The following is a 27,582-nucleotide window of genomic DNA, read 5'->3' on the forward strand; positions in this document are numbered from 1 at the left end:
CCATTGTCTTCATCTCTTCACAAGCCTGAAAGGGTAGACAGGAATCTCAATTAGCTCAGAGATAGAATTGCTATTCAGTTGGTGTTCTGTGCTTTGACTAATCAGGTCATCTATCTTCTCACACTATTTAGCAGTTTGCACACAGTGCTGAACAATATCAAGCAGAAATGCAGGTGAGCTTTCCTTATCTCCTTGAACATGGTTATCCAATTTATCGCATTTGCGCTGAGGCTGACCTCCAAGTGCATGATAAACAGATCTTTCAATGGATCTTCAAGGTGGCACAAGAACATCAGGACAGAGAAACTACTACTACTGATAAGGAAATGGTCGATACAGGTAAAAGAGAAGAAACTCTTATCCCATCTTTAAAAGGATTGAATTAAATGCATAAACACTAACTGTTCTCTTTTATATGTTCTGTTTCTTCTTTGTTTATCTTCAGTCAAGAAAAAGGCTGAATCAAGGGATCTGGTTTTGTTTAAAAGAAGTGATCTTTGTCGAAGATCAAAAGGATTCAAAGAAGATGAGTTGGAATTGAAGGATTCAGATTCTATCACAATTTTAGTTGGTAGAGGCAATGCAAAGACATGCTTTTATAGCACTCTCAACTTGAAGAGATTGGAAAGTTTCCCCAAGGTCCAGAATTGGCTGCATTCATTGAGACTAAAAGATGAAGACATTGCTCGAGAACCGCTTATGGGTCACAATGTGGACTTGCCTGCTCATGTAGGGAAGAAGGTTCTACCACTATGTGATGTCCCTACATCTGCCTCAACTACCACAAATGACCAATGTGGCTCACTGGAGAAGAAGGGCAAGCCTAAGGGTAATAAGACTAGACCCATTTCAAGAATGAAGGAGCTCCTCAGATGGGCTGCTACTAACAAGTCCAAGAAGGGTGGAAAGTACATGGGTCAGAAGGTGAACATCAACCTTACCTCCTGGTCTCTAAGTCTCTCTAGATTTCATATACCTTTTGTTTCCAATGAGAAATTCCACACAGATAATGACTATTTTTAATGGATGGCCACCTTTAAGACTAACTGGACTCATCTACTCCCCCATTGGAAAACTGAACTTTTTCAGAACTTCAAGTTCTATCTCTGGTCTAGCTGGTTATCTGCCAACTGAATGATCAAGAACATAGTTTCTATTAAACCTACAGAGGGTAGGTAGATTGTAGAATGCCTATGCACCCTATAACAATAGCTTTTCAGTTGAGCTTGAATCTCCTGCTGACTCTCAAGCTTTATGGGTCACCCAGTAGACTCAATTGAATTATAATCTGCTGCTAACTTCCAAAATTAATGGGTCACCCAGTAGAGTCAATTGAATTATAATCTGATGAGATTCTGATGCTAATTCTATAGTGAATTCTGATAGTATCTATTGCTGTTATTCTGTGAAGGTTTTGTATTTCCATGACCGAGGCGCCCTCAAAGCGACACCACATGATGATGAACTCAGAAATAGCTCCTCCAAGAGCAGTGTCAGATGGGAGGTGGGCAATCACTCAACATCTTCCTCTGCTTACTCTGGGTCTTCAAGAAATGAATGGGCACGGAGTAAACCCACATCCAACAACCCCGAAACATCAGATTGCAACGACAAAGAAACAACACTAGCTAGCCAAGATGGTGAAAGAAGACCCTCTAGAAGAGGAAATTGGATCACTACAGATGAGAATTGTAAGATTCTTTACCTTTCTTTTTTATTTTCATCTTCACTCTAGATCTCTTTGTTCTCTACTTAGTCTCCCCCCATTTCTTTGCTTTGTACAGTTGTGGTGCTAGAGCTTTAGAGGAGAAGAATCTGAGAGAAGACATTCCAGAGTTGTATATCAACTGGTTCTTTGTCCATGAAATGCATCATTGACGCCATTAAAACAAACAGAGAAGGCAAGGGACATTGAGTGGGCCTTGTTCAGTTTTCTCAAAGATCAAGGATTTGATATATGTAATGTCAGTTCAAGAGAGCCTGTAGTATCCATTTAGGGCATGCTTTTGTCCTACTCCAAATCATTTTGGAATTGTATACGCACAAACAAATCCAATATTCCCCCGCATTCATAATCATAAACAGGTGTTATCATTTTGAAGAATATCCAATACATTGGGCCCAGGATCTTGGGCTGGGCCCTTTCAAAATGTAACAGATGTCCAACAAAGACCCGCCCAAATTGTAACAAATGCCCACTTCGGCTGAAAGATACATCCCAAGCCCATAACGATAGCCCATTCTAATAAGGATTGTGCTCAAATACGTGCAGCAGCCCATCCAACCCATAATTGAACCACCTATCACGACCTTAGACATAAACACCAAACCGACTTTGACAAGTGAGCGTCTTCCGATTTTTATTAAGGGGTTTTTATTGTTCACCACCCCCATCAGCCTTAGTATAATTTGTACAGTTGGAAAGGGGAAAGTAAATCAAAGGTGGAGGTGTTGGTAAATAAAATCTAAAAATATTAATAAGTCCATGAGGTGGACTGAATTCTAAACTTTCCATCTTATTAAACACAAATGCACAGTCCACATGCATTTTAGGGCCTGTTTGGGAGGGAAAAATTTTGGCTGTTGAGGTCCTTGGGGACCAACCGGCAACAGCCTGGGCTTTTGGGAACGTTCTTGGGCATGACACATTGTGATAGGTGTGGGTAAAAGAATAATTGTTCTCAATATTCTTTTGACTAAAAAGGCAGCAGGAGGATTGAGTTGATATGTCATGCCGAAGAAGCTCTTTTCTGGTCTGGGAGAGCTCATATGAACATTAGGTCCGGATCACCTGCCAACGAAATATGTTCAAATCTCTATCAACATCATCTCACACCACACATCTCATACATGGTGGATCCTACTTTTATGGTAGATCCCAATCTTATTGTGAGATGATGTTAATAGAGGGTTGATACATGTTTTGTCAGCAGGTGATCTTAACTCACTTTGGATCAACTGTATAAAATATAAATAGTGTCTGTTTGGGAGGGCTGAAGCACAACAGCTTTTAAGTTTCTAATGTGGGCATCACATGGACAGCCTGTAAGTTATGTTTAGAGAAAATTCTAGAGAGCCCAACTCCGCTGACCAGCAATTATTTTTAATATTGTCCACCTCAGCCTCTTTAAATAACTTATCTAGTGCACTTCAAAGCAGCTGAACCAACTTAGCTAATCTTCAGTTCAGCCCTCCTAAACGAGCCCATTAACATAAGTTATGGTTGCCTAGCTGTTTAAGAAGTCAGAAAAGTTAGAGAATCTTGGCAAGGCATTTTGGATAATCTATTCAGGCTGAAGAGGAACAGCCAGAAGGCAGAAGCCACTGTACTTCAGCCCTCCCAAATGGAACGGGTTCTGCTCCTCACATGCACATCCACAGTGCATTGGGAACATCTCCCATGAATAATAATTTATAAATACGGAAGATGTTCCCAATGCATGGTATGATGTGTGTAAGGTGCCTTGTGTGAGGAGCAGATCCAGTCTCCTCCCAAATGGGTACTACCTAGTCTGTTTAGAAGCCAAACCAGACCTAAAAACTGTTGATTTTGGTCCTTGGGGACCAACAAGCAACAGGTCCTAAACCAGACCTGAACTCAAGACCAGTCATCAGGTCAATCGGTCTGACCATCCGGTCCGCTCCAGTTTTCAAAACCATGGATTAAAGAGTAGTTGATAAACTTTTCACCAACTTTCCCCAAACTTACCAATAAATCAACAGTCTTGGGATTGAACTGCCCTAAACCCTAACAAACCCACCTAGCGCTAGCAAACAAGGAGTTGCTTTCATGTATACCAAAGGCTTGAATAGTAAAGTTGTAGATGGTGGTGGAGCTTTCAAAGTTTCAACAACTGCAATTGAAAATCTCTAGTGAAGCATAATGTCAACTACGACATATGCTGGAAAACAATCTGGATGGACAGCGATATCGTGGTTAATTTCATTGGAAGTGTATGCGCCATATTTGCCATAAAATCAACAATGTGCAAAAATTAGAGGATGACATTGACAAACGAATGAATTTTTGATGCACCAGCAACGCGCTACAGACAGGACGAAACAAAATCAAAACCTTCTGTTTTTAGTTGGACAGTCCTGTCATGGCGCTCACCATGGTGTAGTGCTCAAAATATTTTAGCTTGGTCCTTGAACCATACGGTATTAGACCATGAAAGAGTCCCACCTAAAAGAATACTAATCTTGGGTCAAAATTCAGTCAAAATTCAATCGGATTGGATTATTAAGTTAATATATCTCCCCCACCCGCCCTTAATTTGGACCATTTCCATATTGGATTGCAAAATAGCACAATTTGTATGTTATACATCCCCTTACCTAACCTAAATTAAATCTACCAATCAACTGATATTCATTTAAATTCACGTGGGCTTTTGGTTAGTTGAAGTTTTTCAGGCACCATACCTTTCTTTTATTTCGGAAGGCTAGTATTAGTAGGGCATATTGCTTATTAGCATACAAGGCAGGGTATATAACTTTTTCCCCGTTTGTAATAATTTCCTTAACCCTTTTCCTAACTCTAGTGTATTACTATTAAGGGTTAACATACTTTGCATGTGATAATTTTTTTGTAATGATGATAACAAATAATATTTGTCAAAATGTTTTTTGTATTTATTTTTTGTATTTTTTATACTTTTATGTGTTTTGAATTTTTTAAATTTTTATTATTATTTAATTATGACATCAAGGGTTTACACATTTAACCCAAAAGGTTGAATTATTACTTGCCACCAAACATAATGCAATTCATTTTTGAGTTGGTTTTAAATTTATATTTCATTTCTATTTTCCATAAAAATGATTAATCTTTATGACAAAATTTTTAATATTAATATTAATATGATCAATCAATATAAGATGCAATGAATGAATGGGTTAATACCATAAATATAAGACTTAAAGGGAATTGAATAAGGAGAAACATAGTAATTTAAATTACATTTTGTGCCCCACAATTAGAGAGGGACCAAATACAAAAATGGAAGTATTCTAGTCAAGAATAGGAATCAAGGAATGTTAATGGGAGTTAATACCTTACATATAAGACTTAAACGAAAGGGATTTGAATGAGAGTAAATGGTTGTTGAAATTACATTTTTATCCTCACAATGAGAGAGGGATCAATGTTAGTCAAACAAAAGTTTCACACTTTTAATAGTAGTAAAGATATAGATATAGATTTGTATTTGTTTTCTCAATCATTTTCCATTAGGTTTAACCTGTATATTCCATGCCCATCATAAATAAAATTATGTCTATTTTATCATACTTATTTTTTTAATATGACAAATATATAATTATAGAAACATGTCCAACTTTTTCATTTTTTTATTTTCTTTATTTTTTTATATTTTTATATTTCTAAATGTGTATTATTTATTTTTTGGTAATGTATTATCCATGAAATTATCCATTTAACCTAAATGGTCGAACTACCTACCCACCACATTGGTCGAACTACCTACCCACCACATGAAATTTTCCAATGTTGATGTTAATAGATTAAATGTAAAAAGACGTAAATATCCCTAACTATTCATTAAATGTTCAAAATATGCCATTTTCATTCTTTTTTCCTTTTCCTCTCTCTCTCTCTCTCTCTCTCTCTCTCTCTCTCTCTCTCTCTTCTTCTTCTTCTTCAATGTTGCAAACACCACTGCTAGAAGTAAGTTGAGTAAATAAAGAAAAAAATAGATTATTTCTAGGTTTTCATTGTAGTGACTTGATAAGCTAAACCGATCTACCCTTTGTTTTATGCTTCTTTACCGCTTCATTTTCTTGATGCACAATGTCACTTGAAACTTGGAATGACCACTGAAATATTACAAATCAAAAGTGGAATCTTAGTAGGAACATTACCGGCCCATAGAACTCTTTTTCTCTTTATGGGGAATCTTAGTAGGAACCATCCACTAACATGGAACCAAGACAAGAAGATTTGCATCTTTCTCACTAAGGTGATAACACCAATAGCCTCAAGCTTTATTTTGTCTTTCATTTTAACTTTCTCAAGTTACTCACATGTTGGGCAAGAGACCTCAACACATAGGTGGGTCTTGCCTCCACATAGGTGACCTCAACAAGTTACTCACATGTTGGTCCGACTGTCCGGGTCAACGGCGGTTCGAAAACCATGCTAAAAATAAAAGATATACTTGCTGAAAACAACAAAAGCCCCATTGTTGGTCAGATCTATAGGAGAAAGTTTGGCATTAAAAACTAAGGCTTTGCTTGGCTTTGAAGGAAAAAGTAGGGAATGAAGGGAAAGGTAGGAAAACCTTTACAAACCTTATATAGGTTTATCTACCTTTACCTACTTTTTCCTTCAAACCAAACACATTCACTTGTTTGACATTTTGGCAAATGTGCTTGTTCAAATGTTGTTCTTCACATGAGATGGTATGGTCAAAGATGATGTGGCAACAAAATGCAACTAGCTAGAAGAAGAAATAACCTCATTAGATCTAGAATGAGAGCAAATCTTGCCTTACCATAGATATCTTCCATCACTGCGATCAGATCAAAAGTTGCCATTGAAAATGGTGAGGGTTCTAGAGGAACAACATGGTATGAGCTATGTGGCTTCTTTCAATAAATTCCATACAAATGGTTAACTTGTTTATATTGCAGTGCAAAGTTTGTATCTAAAAAATGAATAGAAACTTTGCTCTCATTTTCGAGATAAAATTGTTAGAAAATGCAAAAATCTATTATTTTTTTATGCAAAAATCCTACATAAAAAAGAAAAGATACAAAATCAAATGGGGCTACAGATTTAAATATGTTTGGTGTTTGCTAGGGGTGGTCATTTCAGCCCTGCCCAGGCCTGGGCCCGCATCGAGCCCACAAAATTTAGTGCCAGATTTGGGCCTAATTTTTTAGGCCCGGCCCAGCCTAGATATTTATAAATAATACATATCTTTATGTATATATGGTATTTAAAAATATTTTATATATTAAATAGAGATTAATAGAGATTAAAGATTTTAATCCTATGGTCTTAGATCTTACTAAATTCTAATATAGTATTTAATGAAATATAGAAATTACTAAACCCTAATATTCTCGACTCTCTCTCTCTCACCAATTTCACAAAACCACCTTTTAGGCTTGGCCCAGCCTGGATATTTATAAATAATACATATCTTTATGTATATATGCTATTTAAAAATATTTTATAATTGATGTTTTATATATTAAATAGAGATTAATAGAGATTTGTAGAGATTAAAACTTTTAATCCTACGGTCTACTAAATTCTAATCTAGTATTTAATGAAATATATAAATTACTAAACCCTAATATTCTCGACTCTCTCTCTCACCAATTTCACAAAACCACCGCCGCGCCCAATCTCTCTCTCTCACAAAAAGACGAATCTTCTAGTAATGAAAACTCCATTGATGAAGATAAATATGAAGTTTAGTTGTTGCAAGTCTTGGGTAAAATTGAAACCATTTTCAATATTTTATTAGTTATTTATTTACATTAATTTGAACTATTTTTTCTTAGTTTGTTAATATCTTTTTTATTTCACTTTTTAATTGTAGGAGTTGAATGGAAGATGGAGCCCCTTATAGAGATGTTTAAAGTTGTTTTGTGGATATTACATGATAGTGGATGGTAATTTTTTGATAGATATTATAGGTTCTAGGTTGATTTTTTGTTGATAGAAGAATTGGTTTATTAAAATTATCATTTTTAGCATACTAATGACCAATTAAAACTTATAAATTACAAGGTATAATTGGTTTATTAAAATTAGGTCCAGAATCTTGGCCCAGCCTGGCCCGGGTCTAACCTAAACCTGTTGCTATGAAGGCAATGTTTGGCCCGGGCCCAGCCCTGCCCGGCCCATGATCACCCCTAGTGTTTGCACTACTAGATGCAGACCAAGTCTTTAAATGGAAAGATGTACATCATGCTTTTATTATTTTGTATTTATTACATCTTTATCATGTATATAGTGACAACATTTGCCTTTCAATATATAAATATAGTGACAATAGTTACCTTGGCTTAGCTTTATGTATGAGACATTAAAGTTAAATCATTTTTCTTCCTCAAATGCATTGTATAAATAGGACAAACATTGGGATTATTATTATTACAAGTGTAAGGGCAGGTAATATTCACATCCTTGAATAAAGGGTATAACCAAATTTAACTTTAGGATGCACCAAAACCAAGGCAAGTATTAACTATATATGGTATATAGTATTTTGACTTAATTTTTAGGGTAAATTATAAAGGCCCCTTGTACCATGGGGTCAATAACAAACACCCCTTTTACTTTTATTTGTGTCAAAGATCGCTTGAGCTTTTAAATTACAACAAAGACCTCCTCCATTAATGCTATATTTGTTAACTTTGAAAAAGATTCTCATTTGGTTGTTTAAAGCTTTTTATATTTTAAACCTGTCCTCTTATTATTTGTTGTCCTTTTATTTGTTTAGATGATTTTACCTTTTTACGTATACTTTGATAATCCAACAATTCGTGAAAATATTGGTTCTCATCATATGGTTAAAATAAATAGTGTGTCATACATGTACACAGATTCTTCTTCTCAAACGATAACGATAAAATTACCTTCTTCTTCAACGATAATGTAAAAGATCGATACACTAATGATTTTTTTTTTGGTATCGGCGGAGATTATTCTATATCTAATGATGACATACCAAACAACTCTTAATCGATGAGATAGTGGCAACAACTTTTGATAAAGAACAATGTAGGGTTCTCATCAAATAGTTCTCCAACAATATATTTGTGTAGATTTGGGTTTAGGAAAAATTTAGAAAATGGTTGAAAAATAGACAAAAGGGGGAATGACTTTGCCCATTTTCATCGTTTTAAAATTTTCATTTGACACCTCTTGAATTACGAAGAGGACATTTTAGTAATTTAACGCCTTTTGTCAGTTGACTTAACAATTAGGAGATCTTTTTCCCAACGTAAAAATTCAAGGAGGTATTTGCCATTGACCTATATTAAAGAGAAAGTATAAATTACCCTAATTTGATGACCTATATAGAAATCAATTATTATTATTATTATTATTATTATTATTATTATTATTGAAAATTGCATATTATTATCCTATATTTTGGGCATAGTCTCACTTTGGTCCCCGAACTTTAAAACATGTCAATTTAGTACCTACCATTAGCCAACTGTTAAGTGGCATGTAAAGGACACAAATGCCCTTTGGATGTCATCTAATTTTTTATTAACCAATTTTTTTGCATTGGTTCTAACACACAGAAGATGATGCTAGAAAAAGGAAATATTGTTGAAAAACTTTTTACCGACACCGTTGGTATTTCCAAATGTGAATAAAGAAGTAGTTGTGCTAGACTACTTCTAGCAAATCTGAACTGGATGATTGTTTTGTGCATTCTAAAGTCAACAGTGAAGCTAGAGCCAACGTATCTCCTTACCAATTGTATTTATTCAAACAAAGCGGTTGCAGATTCAGACACCTGTTAACAAGAATACGATAAAGAGGGTATGTGTCTAGACTCCGGATTGAGTTTGCTTTATGATCATTTGTATCCTATAATCCCATTGATTTAATGAGCATGTGTTATGACCGGAATGGTGGAGAGAAAAATCACCACACATAGGAAAATATACAAAGCAAAGGAAAGAATATTATGACAAATTGAATTAACAAACCAATTATTGCAACCCTTTATAAAAAAAGGCGAACCAATTACTGAGTGATTGGTGAGACAAGAGAGGGAAATGTTGCTTGTAAAGGGACTAGACTCCCTTGAGCTCCTAGAATGCCAGAGTTTGAACATAGCATTGAAGATGCGATAAACTAGGCACCACCAATGGGAGTTGGAGGTCTTGATGGTAGTCATGACACCATCTTCATGAAAGTAAAAGCACAAACTTCAACTTACACTATAGTTAGGAAGTATATCTTAAAATGACATGAATTGCATATTTAGCCCACAAGATACAAAGAGAACAACAATTAGGTAACAAAGGCCACAATACCATAGGTCTCACTCAACCTAGTAGGTTCGCTACCCTCACATCCAGTACATCAAACCTCATGGTTCTCATTTTCCACCATAAGGTTCAAAATATCGATACAACCCGATATGTTGGTAAAGGTGTATCGGGCTGTATTAGCCCTTGCTCCTCTTTTTTTCCTTTGTGAACTTGGTTTAGAGGGGTTAGTCTAAAGGCCCTTTTACCCATTGAACTAGGTTAAACCCTGAAACACCCCTTGTAGGGGCGTATCGGAAGGCTCCCAATGCGATACATATTGGTCGATATGGTTTGATATGTATCAAAATTTTGAAGCTTGAATTCCACCAATGGAAGTGTAGAACTCTTGAGTCTAGTTGAATAGTGTTCAAAAGAAGTGAATAGAAGATAAGAAAGAAGAGAACTAAAGTTGATAGCAAGCTTTGACTCTGAACATTCTAAAACACCGACAATTCACATATAGAACAATCTCTAGCTAGAAAATACAAGACTTTATATGAATTATGAATCCTCCGATTGATGGAACCACATAATATCATCATACAAAAAGTTGTCCCCTTCCTAAGGATGAGAAAAAAAAATCGATCTTCTTTGATCAAATGTAGAACCTAGACTATCGATCACACACTTCAGTCTAAATCACAAGCATCAAAATTGAGCCTAAAAAAATTACAAAAACATAAAACACTACTTCCATTCTTACAAGACTAGTTTAATCAAAACCATAGACAAATACTAATCAAAACCTCAAAAACTTAGTTGAAACTAGTGAAAAAAACATCACTTCATATTAAAAAACAAAACCAAGTTATTAAACAAGACCTCTCCCACAAAACCAAAACATGAAAATTCGATCTTTGACCCAAACATCAAAAACCTGATAGAAGGGTTAGAAATCAGATTAGACATGGTAGAACAAGGTTTAGTGGTTGGCCAAATTAAAAAAAAAAATCCTAGCCCAACCCAGGAACTGATTCTCAGTAATTTTGAAATCTAAATTTTTGAGATTGATCTTGCACTGAATCGGACCATATTTGAAATCCAAATTAAAACTGATTATACCTGATATGAAGACCATAATATGCAGCTCCTAGAGTGGTAGAACAAGGTTTAGTGGTTGGCCAAATTTAAAAAAAAAAAATCCTAGCCCAACCCAGGAACTGAGTCTCAGTAATTTTGAAATCTAAATTTTTGAGATTGATCTTGCACTGAATCGGACCATATTTGAAACCCAAATTAAAACTGATTATACCTGATATGAAGACCATAATATGCAGCTCCTAGAGTGGTAGAACAAGGTTTAGTGGTTGGCCAAATTTAAAAAAAAACATCCTAGCCCAACCCAGGAACTGATTCTCAGTAATTTTGAAATCTAAATTTTTGAGATTGATCTTGCACTGAATCGGACCATATTTGAAACCCAAATTAAAACTGATTATACCTGATATGAAGACCATAATATGCAGCTCCTAGAGTGGTAGAACAAGGTTTAGTGGTTGGCCAAATTTAAAAAAAAAAAATCCTAGCCCAACCCAGGAACTGATTCTCAGTAATTTTGAAATCTAAATTTTTGAGATTGATCTTGCACTGAATCGGACCATATTTGAAACCCAAATTAAAACTGATTATACCTGATATGAAGACCATAATATGCAGCTCCTAGAGTGGTAGAACAAGGTTTAGTGGTTGGCCAAATTTAAAAAAAAAAAAAATCCTAGCCCAACCCAGGAACTGATTCTCAGTAATTTTGAAATCTAAATTTTTGAGATTGATCTTGCACTGAATCAGACCATATTTGAAACCCAAATTAAAACTGATTATACCTGATATGAAGACCATAATATGCAGCTCCTAGAGTGGTAGAACAAGGTTTAGTGGTTGGCCAAATTTAAAAAAAAAAAAATCCTAGCCCAACCCAGGAACTGATTCTCAGTAATTTTGAAATCTAAATTTTTGAGATTGATCTTGCACTGAATCGGACCATATTTGAAACCCAAATTAAAACTGATTATACCTGATATGAAGACCATAATATGCAGCTCCTAGAGTGGTAGAACAAGGTTTAGTGGTTGGCCAAATTTAAAAAAAAAAAAATCCTAGCCCAACCCAGGAACTGATTCTCAGTAATTTTGAAATCTAAATTTTTGAGATTGATCTTGCACTGAATCGGACCATATTTGAAACCCAAATTAAAACTGATTATACCTGATATGAAGACCATAATATGCAGCTCCTAGAGTGGTACTTCACACCTAGTACCAGTCCCAAAATGTGAAGATGGCACAGAGTGTATGTGAAGTCGATTAAACAAATTTTAGCAAAATTGGTTCTCAACTTGCTTGGATTGATGTGAGTGTGTGAACCTGATATTCTCTAATATTTTTCTTGCAAAAACACAATAGATAACTAACGGAAATTAGCCCTTATCATAGATGGTTCGAATTAGGGTTTTTGGGAGGCAAGGGAGAAGAGAAGAGAGAAACAAAGTGGAGAGAATTGGTGAATTCTCCCCTCTCCTATTAGTTCTTTATATAAAGCATTGTTCTAATCTAATTAGGAGCTGATCCAAATTTAGGACTTTATCTTTAATTGATAAACATTATCTTCTTAAGAGAATGAGTGCTATATACCTAGATCCGTGCCCATTTTCAACCCAAATCACATGACAACTTAAGTTGTCATTTGACCTCTTAAGTAATCATATTAGTGATGGGCCTTAGGTTCATTTTTTTTAATGGTTCATGTCCCAAGGTGTTGAATGGCCACTTTGGGCCTGAATATTGTATGGCATGAGACCCACAAAGGTCTCATACAAATTCATAAGGGTTCAGCCCCACCTCTAGAAGATATTAGGCCAAATTTACTACTTAGGGAGTGAGCCCTGACCCAATTAGCTTGAGCTCAGTTTTGGCCCAATATTTACACAGAAATGATCCTTAGATTCAGCCACTCTATGAAGACCCAAGTATAATGGGCTTATGTAAGATAAATCCCATTAGGTAATCAACCCTATAATGGTTTCTTACACCTAACCTTTGGCTCATAATCATTAAAACACTACTCACAACCTCTTCCTTGATTGCAAAATGCAGTGTTACACTCTCTGCTTGGATAGATTATGGAATTAAAACATTTTGCAAATATTTTCACAAAATAGTAATATAACATATAAGTACATTTTTGCAAATCAGATTTCAAATATAGCCAAAACCCATTATCAGAATTTTAGGTTTCCATTAGAGAGAGTGTAAACCCAGATATTCATTTTGTTTGACAAAGGAGTTGATCCTATCACTATGATCACCCCACTCAGGTAATTTCCTAAACTGCCCTGACATACTTAGATATATGACCCTTGATGGATCTCACTGGTTGACATATCAAAGATAATTTAGTCGAAAACCTAGTGTAATTTCACAATCAAGTTTGGGGTTAAGTGCAACTTTCCAATTTTTCTCATCTATTTACAAAGTCTAGGGCATATTTACAAATTGGTCCAGGTTCAATGTTTCTTCCAAACACCCATTGGCTGTGCTTGGGGTCTAATCTTAGTAGTTGAGACAAACTGCTCCACTAATTTGATAGCACACCAGTGTTAGCCTTGTCAAAACAAACTCCCCAAGTCTATCTAATGGCTGAGAACATGCTAAACTAACATGAGTCTCATAAGTGTCAAATTTAAGTAGTTCACAAAAACACACCGATTTAAATATAAACAATAATATACTTTATTTATTTACTGATAAATGTTTATGTACATCAATCTGAGTGGGGTTAAGGGTATACACTATCTAACAAAACCCACACTGAAACTGAGATCATTTACACTACACCTATAAACAGAAACAATAAAATCATCAACCCCTAGCGAAAACAAACCAAAACACCTTTGATCAAGCCCTAAATTACAAAATCCAAACTACACCAAGTCTCTAGACAATTAAACAAGTGAAATCCACAAACTCCTATACTCTTAAAACTAAACCTCAACTCGAGAATAAATCTTAGCAAGAAGAGCTAGATTCGAAGAACTTACACCAAGTTGGAATCCAACAACCACAAACTTTGAAACCCTGATTTTCAACCAAACAAATTGAAAAACAAACAATCAAAAAAATAAAAGAAATAAAAACAATCTTCCTTCTTCCCCTCTAGTTTCTTTTCTCCTAGTTTATTTTTTATTTTTTATTTTTTATTCCCGTTCAACCTAGCTCTATTTGTTGAAAAGGAAAGAACCCTAACTTTTAATGTTTAAAAAACAAAAGGGCAAAATGGCCTCAAAAATATTATAGAGGGCAACCTTATCATTTTATACATATTTAAATCACACATGATATTATATATAATATACATAACTGACGATTGATTAATGGTAGGTACTTAAAAGTTTGTATTGAATTGATATGTTTTAAAATTCAAGGACCAAATTAGAACTACCTAAATTAAGAATATTATTCTACAATTTTACTTTATTATTATTATTATTATTATTATTATTATTATTATTGTTATTATTGTTGTTATTGTTATTCTAAAAATAAGCACATGCTTATTTATTGATAATTGCCACAAGCAACTACTCTATGATATTTATTAATTTCTACCAAAAAATATTATTAGGATAAATGATCAACATACTTAATAATATATACAAATACTACTAGATTTTATAAGATCCCTTTCACGTAAACAATTTTGATAAGTATTCTTAACGTTGCCAACACAACACGTTTCAAACCTCTACCAACGTGATCTTACACCGGACATCTCAAACATGGCGGATCCCACTTCTATGATGGGTTGCAGTCTTGAGATAGACGTGCGGTGTTAGACCAAAGTTGGAACATGTTTTATGGGCAGAAAATTTCAACTCGATTGAGAATGGACGGAGGAATAAATGGGACCCACCCAATGGTTAATTGCTGATTCAGACCATCTGATCTTATTCATTCTTCTCATCCAACATACACACACATCAATGGTCGTGGTCGTAATCTGTGAAACAGTGGTGGAGCCGACTTAAGAGTAGAGCCCCAATTCAATCAGATCCAACGGTTGCAACTTGCAACCGAAACAAGATGTGCCTATCACAAAAGGATTCATGTCTCTTAGCCATACTATATCACTTTGACTGTTCTGTTTGAGGGCAGAAGGCCGTCGTCCAAGCGCGTCAACGTGTCACCGAGATCGCAAGTAAAAGGAAAAGAGGGATGAAATCAAACTTTCAACCCAGCGAATAGCTTCCACAAGAATTCCACAAATTTCTCAGTCAAGCCCCAGCTCAAGTACCGACCTCGACCCTGCAAGTCTTCAACTCCCACCACCCTCTTTCCATTCCATCCTCTCCCAAACGGCAACTGATTTGATTCCGTTTGGCCGATCTTCTACTGGGTTGAACCGAATTGCTGAAACGAAAACGTTGGTACCGTACCCTCGACGGATTCCTTCTGATTCCTTTGCTTTCCCTAATCCCCAACCATGGCTGAACCTGATCCCCGATCCATTTCATCCAATTGGGAATGCCTGGGTTCTGACCTCACAGAACTCATTCTCTCCTACCTCCCCATCCGGTCGATCGTCAGGGCTGGCGCTGTTTGCAAATTCTGGCGCTCCGTCGTCACACGCCCTTCCTTCTCTTCACGGGTCTCCGCCGCGAAGAAGCCCTGGTTCTTCCTTTACGGGCAGAACAACATCTTCATCAAAAACAACCAGGCTTTCGCATTCGATCCTGAGGCCAATGAGTGGATCCGCTTGCCCACCACTCTCTTCCCCAGGCCTTGCCAGGAGGAATTCTTCTTTGGCTCCGGCGGGTTCTTCTTCTCCAACAGCTCTAGGTTCAGCTACGCGCCTATTCTCAGGGGCGTCTGGCGCGAGACGCCGCCGCTTAGGTTTTCTAGGTGCAATCCCCTCATCGGCGTTTTCGACGATGGCTCGGGTTTGTCGCGGTTCATCGTCGTCGGTGGTGTTAGGTTCATCGGAGGCTTGGTCGATATCGAGGATAGACTGGCTGTTGAGATCTACGATCCGAGGTTGGACTCATGGGAGCTCTGTTCGCCATTACCCGCCAATTTCAGTTCCGGCAATTCGTCGCAGTGGCTGTCATCGGCCTTGTTCAGGGGCAAATTCTTCGTGTTCGGCATATTCTCCTGTTTCGTATCTGCCTTCGATCTTAGCCTTCACTTCTGGAGCGAAGTCCAGACTCTTCGGCCTCCGGGGATCCTCTTCTCTTTCCTGCTGGCTTGCGGAGACCAGCTTATTCTGGCCGGTCTATGCAACACACCTCGTGGGCCATCCTTTAATCTGTGGAGGGTCGACGACGGGACAATGGAGTTCAGCGAGATCGCCATCATGCCTCAGGACCTTCTCTGTTGCTTATTCGACGGTGAGGAGGATGACAAGTTTGCGAGCTTGAAATGTGTGGGATTGGGAAATCTCATCTACGTCTACAATGAACAGCATCACAAGACATACCCAGCTTGTGTTTGTGAAATTAGAAATGGTTCTGGTAAATGCAGTTGGAGGAAAGTTCCCGACTTGCCAGGGCCTGTAAATCGGTTTCACAAGGTGATTAGCTTCTGTTCCACTGTGTCCCTCAACAATGTTCTCATGGATGAAGAGGGAGAAGTGGCTCACAGGCAGGCTAATTAGTTCAGTTATGCTGCAACCCTACCCGGCATTTCTCAGCTTGTGCTTGTGAAATTAGAAATTATTAAGTGCAGTTCGAAGAAAGTGCCCAACTTACAAGGACCTGTAAATGGGTCTCACAAGGTCGTTAGGTTCTGTTCAATGGTGTCTCTCGACCATGTTCTCATGGATGAAGAGGGAGAAGTGGCTCACAACATGGCTGATTAGTTTATATTCTGCTTTTGCCCCACCATTTAATAGCTTTGATCATCATCTACTACGGTATAGTCAACCCTTTTGATTTTTAACTTGTTTTTTTTTTTTTATTTTTTCAGCTATATGTTATCACTAGTATGATTAAACGGATGCTCTATTGTTGCTCTAATTTTCATGTGAATCACCAAATGTAATGTATTTTGTGTATCTATATATTTGTCAGGGTGTTTTGTATGTTAAGTTCTCATGGATGAATTATGGATGTATTTTTCTTTTATTTTTGGTTAAAAACTTTGTAGAGAATAAGAGTACATGCTTTATGTTTCTTAGAATTAACTTGCCAAATTCAATGAGGCTGAAGGATTTAATATCTAATATACTGTGTATACAGTAAACATATGTGACCTATTTCTGCCTCATTATAGGCAATGGTTGGTTGCTCCATTGCGACCTGGGTGACCAGGGTTGAAATCTTGGAAACAAACTCTCTGTTTGTGCAGGGATAAGGTTGCGTACATCTGTCCCTCCCCAGACCCTGCATTGGCGGGAGCCTCATGCACTGGGCTGCCCTTTCTAATAGGCCATGTGTGCAGCCCCTGCAGTCCGGATCAGTGTCAGCCTATACCCAACCTTATATTATATGATATATCTTTTTGATTGCTAATCTTGTATTAGATATACTCCGATTCTAATCAATTATAACCATCTAAGTTTACAATATTTTTAATATAAAAGTTGCTTATAAAAAAGGCTTTATTTTGAGCAAATGGGGTGGAATTTTAGGCTGAAATCTTTTTCCATGAACAGAGGCTGAGGTGAAGAACATGGAAACTCCCATTGAGCCTCAAACTAAATTACCATGTGGAAGATATGAAGGTCATTTAGAGAAGTTTGCTTAAGTGACTAAACAAGCTGACTAGCAAATCCTCCATTGCTGGGGCAGTGGGGCTAAACTAGAGTATTTTCAAGTTCAAGAGTATGCTTGAACTTCTTAACAAATTCCCTTGTTATTGAAAATTTTACACCTAAGGCTCAGTTTGGAAGGATTACAAATGCAAATTTGTAGGGTGTAAAACCTTATATTTTGTATTATTTTGTATGTATTTGCTCTCTACAAATTTGCATTTGTACTCCTTCCAAACTGAGCCTAAGCTGCAATTTGTGATCCATATGCAATGGTAAAATCTCAGCCTAGCAAGCAGGAGAAAGAGGATTCAATTCTACAGCAGGGCAACATCCAACCTGTGCAAGAGATGCTGAAGATTAGTTCTGTATCGGGTCCACTCCTTCCAAAACTCAGTAGCCAGAACCAACATCTGGTGATGACACTTGCTGTAATATGTGATATATCTTCTGTAGCTTAGGTTGGATCAAAATGCACGAGGCCTGAGACCACACCAAACTCTGAAAGAATCTTCTGTTTGACAGAAATGGTTATGCACAGGCTTTTCCAAGGAAAACTTGAGTTTGTGTTCTGGACTACCAATGGTCTACTGTGTTCTTGTTTTACAAAAGTAGGAAAATTTTTAGGGCGGTTTTGTTTTCCCTACTTTGAAAGGGAAAAACTATGGAATAAGATATTAGTTGCCAAACATCTAGTTAGTTTAGTTAGTTGTTCATTTTAAGAATAAAATAAGCATTAAAAATGCTTTTGTAAATGCATCATTAATTTCCAGTCCACTTCTGCTTTTTGTTGCCCACAGTTACTTCATACAGGCCTTTGTTGTAACTCTCATTCTCTCAAAAACACTTTGGAAGTACAGATGTGGTACATACATTTTTGAGAAGCATAGAGCAAAGCATTAGTTATTTCTTTGATTTCAATGCTTATGCTCAAAAACATTTTTCCTAACATCACAAACCGCTGTTTATGTTGATGGATTGGAAAATAGCAGCAAAAGCGTTTGCAGAAATTATGCCATATTAGCCCAAAGTGGTTAGTAACCACCCAGGAGATCCCGCTGAGCTAGATATGATTTAGACCTTGTAGAACCATTTCTAGAATGAATTCTCTAGTAGAGAAAGTCTCAGCAGCAGTAATCAAAAGTGTTTCCTAAATTGAACTGCTTTGTACAAGAGAGGTTCTTCAAGATGATTGAATTGCCCAAGATAGTTGTGCACCACACATCAACAGATGCTCGACCATTACACTAATCTCATTGCCATTCTACCCACAATTTTTAATATTATGCTGGAATGAGGTCATTGCAGGATTTCACATGGATTTCAAGATGTGAATTCATTTCTATTTTCTTGCAACAACTTGAAGTGAATCCACTGATGATTCGATGAAATGCTGTCATTCCACAAGGTTTCCAAACAGCAAGGAGGCTCTAAGAGCACAAAGGCTCCAAAGATCAAACAGGCTGTAATAGAACAAGCAAAGGTTCCAGCAAAGAATCTACTGGTATTTGGATGCAATGCATAACTGGGGACCCTTCATCTTAGAAATTGAACATAAAAGAGGGGTTTGGACTTTGAATTTGATGCCACAAAATTATGCAGCTTTACTTGATTATTGGCTTAATATTCAACTCGCACAGGGTCCTTAGCCCTTACTTAATACAGGCATAAAAATTGAAAATTAAAATAAAACTATAAACCAAGGGTTTTCTATTTATACTAACAGGGACCCGACCCGTGTGATGCATGGGAAAATCTGAAAGATTGAAAATTTTATTTACTATTAATTAATTGATAAATTAATAATAAAAGTTGTTGTTAGTTAACTAAAAGTATTCAAAGTTATTGGTAATATTTAAAATTTTAATAATTGTAATTTTCATTTATTGTATTGTTAATTTAATATGAATAAATTCTTTTAATAAATTTAAATTTATTAATAAGTTGTAGTAATTTTAATAATTGTTATTATTTTTATTATTTTTAAATGAAAATTTGATCAACTTTAAATAAAGGAAAATGATTTCAAATGCTAACATTTTTATTAATTTCACTAATAATTAACAAGTATATACGAATGGCAATGGGGCAAATTTGGGGTGGGGCACCCCATCCCTATCCCCACCTCATAGTCAAGACACTACCCCAACCCCGCCCCATTCGCAGTGTCAAGCGGGTTTGGGGCAAGGCACCAACTCCCTGTTAGGAACGGGGAATCCTCAAATTTTTTTGTTTCATCCTCAGTGTTAGGCAAGTTTAGGGCATGGCACCCGCTCCTCATCAAGGATGGGAAATCCTCGAATTTTCCCTGCCCAGTCCCTAGTGTTGGGTAGGTTCAAGGTAAGACACCCACTCCCCATCGATCCAATATTCAATTTGATGACAAAATTGATCAAAATGATATACTAACTATCAGCAACATGGTAAATTTTTAAAAGTATACTAAATTATTATTAATTTTCAAAAATGTAATTTTATGAAAATTTTGGAAAATTTATTACATTTGTGTAATTTTGAAAATTTATTCAAATTTGTTTTTAAATTGTTACTAAATAATTTATTTTCTTTTTTAAATGGTTTACTTATAAAATTACACTAATTTATCTAATATTTTCTAATATAAACTAATCAATAATTTTCTTTTTTCAATATTACAATAATTTATCTTAAATAATTTGTGTAATTATTGGTTCAAATTACAATTTTCTCGTACCCATACTCATTTATCTTCAATATTTTTCAATAATTTACAATGAAAATTACAATTTTTTAGCAGTTTTTCAAAATCTATCAAATGCAATAACTTTTTCTAAAATTTCCAAAATATTCCAATAATTTTCCATAATTGTTTAATACATTTTAAATAACTTTCAAAATTTTTTTATCTTTTAATTTTCAAAATGTTATTTTTTTATCTTTTAATTTTCAAAATCTATCAAAATGTTATTTTACAAAAATGTAGTTTTACAAAAAATTTATTAAATTTGTGTAATTATGGAGATTTTTTAAAAATTATTTTAAATTGTTATTAAATGTTTATTTTTATTAGGTAGTTTACTAACAAAATTACACTAATTTATCTTTTATTTTCTAACATAAATTAATTAATAGTTTTATTTTCCAACATTATAATATTTTACTCCCCCATTCGCATTTGGTTATTAACTATAATAATAGCAATAACTAAAATTTTATACTTTTTGATAATTGTTAAATATAATTCTTAATTTTATAGAAAATAGTTAAAGACTTTTCAATTTCTATAAAATGTTACTAATTAACATGATTACAATAGTATTTACCCAAAATACTTTAAAAAGTCTTGATGAGTTAATTAATAACAATATTTATTAATTTTTGGTAATTTATTAACCATATTTATTAACTTTTGATAACAACACTGTTTAATATTCGATGAATATGGGTTGGATTAAATATTAGTTGCATTTAACTATTTATTAATTAATTAATATGAATATATTAAATGAGAGAGAGTGGATATAGATTGAGGGGAGAGATTTTAGGAATTGATTGGGGAGTGGAGTAACATGATACATTCCTAATGGCTTAGAGGAGATACCTTAGGAGAGAAATTCTAGGAATATTTTTAGGTAGTTGGGATGGGAATGGAGACATGGCTTAATAGGAATGGTGTGGAGGGGAGAGAAGAAAGAGTGAAGGAGAATGCGGGGTAGGGGTAATGGAGCAGAGTCTGTCTTTGGTCGAGGCAAAGCCTGTTCAAACAATCTTTACAGCCTTACATTGGGAATATCTCCGCACTTATGTGCTTTATTTCATGGATAGATATTCCCAATGCAAGGTTATAAGAGGCTGTTGGAACAATGTGAACATGGTTTTTTCCCGACCAAAGCCGAACTCAATGGAGCAAGGAGAGACATGGTGATGTGAATGGTCTTGCCATAGATAGATAGATAGATGGTTAGGTAGGTAGATAGATAAATAAATAGATATAACCTTTATAACGCATCGGATATCACACATCTGGAATACTATATCATTGCAATATTGGATCCCGCATCTATCACTCTATCAATCCGTATGGTCATGCAGCTCATGCTATATATATATATAATTTTCAGAAGCTCAGAATCTTTTTTCTCTATCTCCTTTTACAAGCAAGCTAAAGTGCTTACCTTATTACAGACACATGGAAGAATACCCCTTAAAAAAACATATTATGGGGTTTTCAACCTATAAATCCTGAGTTTTCATAAATTGACTCAAATATATTATGAGGTTTTCAAATAAAATTAAATATCCCCATTTTCCACATTTTTTTGTCCTTTATGAACCTGTTAATATTCTAAAAATCCTATTTTATCCTTTGTGAATAATAGACAGTTATTTTTCAGTGTCTGATCTATTACTTTAAGCTTTTGTAGTTTTCAGGGTTTTTCATTTCATTAAGTGATGCCCAATGCTTCAAAGTGTTCTAAACATCCTGATATCACTTTGCAAGCATGAATCTAAAGACACCTGAGCTCCTACCGAAGAAGAATTTAATTACTTCAAATATGTAGCAGTTAGACCATGTAATCTGCCACTCAGGTTCTAAAATATTACTGTTCTTTTGGTGCTTGGTTAATATGTAATAGTAACCTTTCTGATAGCATTTGTTTATTTCACTGATCACCATATTTTAGAACTCCACAGTTATTTTGCAAATATAGGATTCAAGCAAGGAGGGTGTCTCAAAACCTATACTAAATTGATATAAAATCATCTAGTTTTTGAGTTTAGTTCATCTTTTTGTATTCTTTGATAAGTAATATTCCACTGTTAAGGTTACAGAGATTTTCATTGCCCAATTAGAGAGAGAGAAGTCTGGGTCTCTGGTTCTCTTTTAAAATTTGATAAATGATGAAGAGTAAAAAAGTCTTTTGTGGCTAGAAGGTATATTCCACTCTATTTAAAAAACTCCCTAAAAAATATTTTCAACTAGGCTTGGCTGTTTTTCCCCAAACAACCAAGCTTTTCTCCTCGTGCAGTGATGCCTGACAATTTGTCCAAAAAAGAAAAGCTCTTGTCTCTTGGATAATTCTTCTTCTTCTTGTCTCTTTTTTTTTTTTTTTTTTTATTTGATAAGTAAAATAGCATTAAGCAGCAGGAGAACCCAAAACGTTCACCAACCAATCAGGAGGAAAAGATCTCCAAACAAAACAAGATAAAGAGTGTTTTGCCTTCTACTCCACAGAATGTGTAGCTCTATTCATATTCCTATCAATATGTACGAAGACCTTGTCAAAACAATCACATAACATCCTAATCTTATCTATTAAATCTTCAAAACAATCACATAACATCCTAATCTTATCTATTAAATCTTCAAAATAATCACATAATATCCTAATCTTATCTATTAAATCTTCAAAATAATCACATAATATCCTAATCTTATCTATTAAATCTTCAAAATAATCTCATAACATCCTAATCTTATCTATTAAATCTTCAAAATAATCACATAATATCCTAATCTTATCTATTGAAGGGCCCAAGGAACAGCCAAATCCTGACCATTTAAAGCCAAAAGAGAAGCAAGAGAATCGGATTCAATTCTTAAATTAATAAATTCTTTAGTCCTTCCTCCCTAGCAAACAAAAAAACTTTCCAAAAAGCAAACAGCCTCTCAGATTTGATAAAAAAAAAACAGCCTCTTGGATAAGCTTAGACAAGCTTAGACAAGCTTAGGCTTGTCTATTTCCATCTCTAAAGAACAAAATAAAATACAAGTAGACGAGATTAGGTAGAATAGAGAAATTGATTGAGAGAAGAGAGTTGGGTAAGGCGTTAACCCCCTTTTCACTATTTGTATTTAGGACCTGGAAATGCCTAAAACAAACACATGAAAAAGACATATTTTTTGTGATGTAGAAGAAATAAGATTGCATAAATATTATTAGTTCTTTCCCACAAAGAAAAGAATATCAACTACAGCTACATTCATCACCTGGTCCTAGGGTTGGGACCATGCTCCGCCCCTGGCCCTGTTTCATATTCCCAGGAATGGTGCAAAAACAAATATGTGCTGCACAAATGCGAGGTTTAGAAATATGAACCTAGGGTGGCATTTGATAACACTTTTAAGACGTCCGAGGTCTGAAAATATTTGGTTTTTAGACCCCCACCAGCATTTGGGTTTAGTTCTGATTAGAAGATTTGAAACACAAATTCAAATCTAAAATCGTAAGACCTAGTTTCAAGTTTGATCAAAATCAGATGCATTTCAAACATGACAAAATGACGTTAATGCCCTCATTACTTCATCTATTTAATAATGATGATGATGATAAACATTATTATTCAATATTTTTTATTTTTTAAATAATAAATATTATTATTTTTATTTTAATAAATAATAATATTATTATAAGTATTAAATGATTTATTTAATATGATTTAATAAGAATAAGTTGATATTGTTATAGATATTTATTATTAATTAATAAATATTATTACTTTGTTATTTAAATAAATAACAATAGTAATAATAATATCTGTGTTATAAAATAATAAATGGTATCATTTTAATTTAAGTAAATAATATTTAGTATTATTATTTATATAGTAATGAGAATATTTAATAATATGTTTATTAATAATAATTAATTTTTTTATTTTTTATTATCATCATTATTAATTAAACAATAAAGAATTATTTCTTTCAAAAAATCATTATATTTGTTTATTAAAGGAATACTATTTTATTTAATATTATTTTTAATATTGCTTTTATTATTTATAATATTATCAATCAATCTATTTCGAAGGGTAAACTAGTAAACATCACAATTTCAGATATTGGAGAATTGCTCCAAGGCAAATGATCTTATCTTTTCAGAGCCTTTAAAAAGCAGAAAATCATCTTTACTTCTTTTCAAATTTTAGACCCAAATAATAGTTTTTTGACTTTTCAAACATCAGACTTCAGATTTATAAAATGCCAAGTTTCAATATCAGTCCTTATTTATTAGAAAAAAGAAAGAAAAAACTCAGTTTTACTCTATAATCAAAAATATACACGACACATTATATTAATAGAGGAACAATGGATTTTTTTTTCTTAAATCTAGACTAGTAAATATTTACTTGCATTGCAAATTTGCAATGGCAATTTTAGTCCTCTTTATCAAAACCCATATTACAAAGATAAGTAATGGAAGCATGTTGTTGGTGGTGTTAGTAGGATTCTTGTCAATCCTAACCAAAGGCATTAAACAACAATGAAATGGATTTTTAGATATCTCTAGGGTTTCTTTAAGGGTTTTTTTTTTTATTCTCTTTTTGAGATGGTAAAACTATCTTGGAAGGCCTTATAGATGTAGATATAGCAGGGGATGTTAATTCTAGAAAATCTACATCAAGTTATCTATTTACTTTTGCAAGGGGAACAATAAAGGGAAATTTTGGAAAACATTTTAGTCTCAAGAGGAGAAATTTTGGTCTAGAAAACAACTGAATGACTCCATACTACCGGTCTCCAACCGGCCTACTTAAGGGATTAAGTTATGGTATTCAAGGGATTAGGCACTATACTTGCCCGGAACTTAAATTTCGATCTCTACTTCATCTTTAGAGGTGTAAATCGGGCCTTGTCACTCGTGGCCCAACACAACCCAGCACGAACTTGGACTGGCCCAGCATGGCCTGATACGACGGTCCTCAGGTTGTGCCTGGCCCGGCATGACCATGTGGGCCGTGCTGGGCCTTGGGTTTTATGTCCACAGGCTAGCACGACTGAGCGGGCCATGCCGCCCACGGCCTGTAACCCGGCCCAGCACGGCCCATGTATATATTTTATATATAGTTATATAGTATTATATAAATTATAATTAAATAATAATATATAGTATATAATATATTAATAAAATAAATATGTTTTTAATTTTATTATACTAATTTATTTAATTATTGCATATATATTAGCAATTTTATACACAAAATTCATATAAAATTAAAATTTTAAGTTTTTTGACATTTTTTTAAATAAATAGCTTTGGCCCAACCTGGCCCAAGGCTAGGCCCACGGGCCAGCCTGGCCCGCAGCATGGCACAGGCCCGCATGGGCTTGGGCCATGGGCCGTGTCGGGCCGACCCCCAAATTTTTCATCAGGGAGGGCGGCACGGCCCGTGACAGCCCACAGGCCAATACGGCATGGCTCGCACTTTGCGTGGGCCGCCCACGGGCCGTGCCGTGCCGGCCCGACACAACCCACTTTACACCTCTATTCATTTTTACGTTCCTTGAAAAGTAAGAAAGTTAAGCTAAAGTTTAAAAAGTATGAAATTAGAGGGTTCCTCATTCTTGTCACTTGAACACCTCAATTAAGAGAACTTATGATACGTTTGGTTTGAAGGAAAGAATGGGGAAAGGAAGGGAAATGCAAGAAACCTATACAAGATTTGTAAAGGTTTCCCTTTCCTTTCCTTTCCCTACTTTTCCCTTCAAATCAAACATAGCCTAGGGAAGGGACTACTCTTCTCATAGGACTCCAAAAATCAAGGTTTTTAAAATCGAACCAGACAACAAATTAGTCAAGGGTCCGATTCTTGGGTCAAACGATTCGACCGTTTGAACCAAATGAATGGCCCGTTCTAACAAAAAAAGAGGTTAAAATCGTTGAATGGTTTGACGATTCGACCGTTCTAACAACGATTTGACCATTGATTTGCTAACCAAATCAACGTTTTTTGGCAAATTTTCAATTTTGGGGAAAAACAGAACTGATCACTTGACCAGTTCTTAGTTTTTCTGGTCCAGCCGTCCAGTCCAGTCCAGTTTTGAAAACCATGGCAAGAATGGTTTACCAGCCTACATGCCTAATTGCAAGTTATATGATGTTTAACGCAATTATAACATTTATCACTACATGATGCATGACTAAAAACATAGAACTGAGAAAATAGAGAAGTTTTTAGCAGAAAGAGAGGCTTAATCTAAGTAAGGGATTGTTTTTATACATTGAATCATACTTATAATATGAGCCAAGGCCAAGTTTGGGAGTGATTATTCAAAAAATAAGTGCTTATTCTAATAAGCACTTATGAGTGTTTGGTGAAAAATCACTTATTTTAAACAGGGGTAGTATAGGTATTTTAAAATGATATGGCGGGCCATGATAGGCTAGAAAGGAAATAAACACTTAAAAATAAGCCCAAAATTTGGGCTTCTCAAATAAGTGCTTAATAAGCACTTATTTTGGGCTTATTTCCTAAATGCAAATAAGTGCTTATTGGTGTGGTCCCAGCCCAAAATAAATGGTTATTTGAATAGTACTTATTTTTTAGCACTCCCAAATTTAGCCTAATCATGCAAGGATCCAAAATGGCATCAACTGGAAAAGCTTGCAACTAATCAACTGGTATTATAAAAGTGGTAACCGGTAACCAATCAAGTGGCTTTCATTAAACTTCATGACTCTTTTGGCAATTTCTACACTACCTAGTGGGTGCATGCCTGAACGGGGTGTTTTTTTCTTTTGTTTTTTGTTTTTTTTTTTTGCTTGAATTATTGATTTTGGGGTGGAGATGGATTTTGAGATTCTACAACCCATACGGGTATGGGTAGGGTATGGTATTAGGCTAAACCCAACCCTTTTGAGTCCTGACCTGCATATATATTGTTGGGAATCATATGATCTTTATATATTATGTGTTGAATTTCATAATATTTTGAATTTTATGTGAAGTGTTATTGATAGTTTATGTGTTTTTATATGTCTTAATCAAATAATTGGAATTTTTGATGTTTGTTCATGTTATTTTACTTATTTATTGCTTATA

The 27,582-nt window shown here is 35.0% G+C and overlaps 1 protein-coding gene across 1 annotated transcript; it reads left to right on the top strand.

Moving 5' to 3' along the window:
- Nucleotides 1-15,192: 15,192 nt before the first annotated feature.
- Nucleotides 15,193-17,109, top strand: LOC148865217 (Galactose oxidase/kelch repeat superfamily protein). Its single transcript, XM_088974841.1, has one exon. It carries the CDS (start codon nucleotides 15,514-15,516, stop codon nucleotides 16,681-16,683), a length of 1,170 nt encoding a protein of 389 aa, XP_088830967.1. The 5' UTR covers nucleotides 15,193-15,513; the 3' UTR covers nucleotides 16,684-17,109.
- The last annotated feature ends 10,473 nt before the right edge of the window (nucleotides 17,110-27,582 follow it).

This window comes from Nelumbo lutea, chromosome 3 (genome assembly GCF_056320005.1).
Source record: "Nelumbo lutea isolate HS-2025 chromosome 3, American lotus-T2T, whole genome shotgun sequence".
In the NCBI taxonomy this organism is placed as follows: domain Eukaryota; kingdom Viridiplantae; phylum Streptophyta; class Magnoliopsida; order Proteales; family Nelumbonaceae; genus Nelumbo; species Nelumbo lutea.

Coding starts and splice junctions, on each gene's coding strand:
- LOC148865217 (XM_088974841.1), top strand. CDS start 15,514: ATGGCTGAACCTGATCCCCGATCCATTTCATCCAATTGGGAATGCCTG.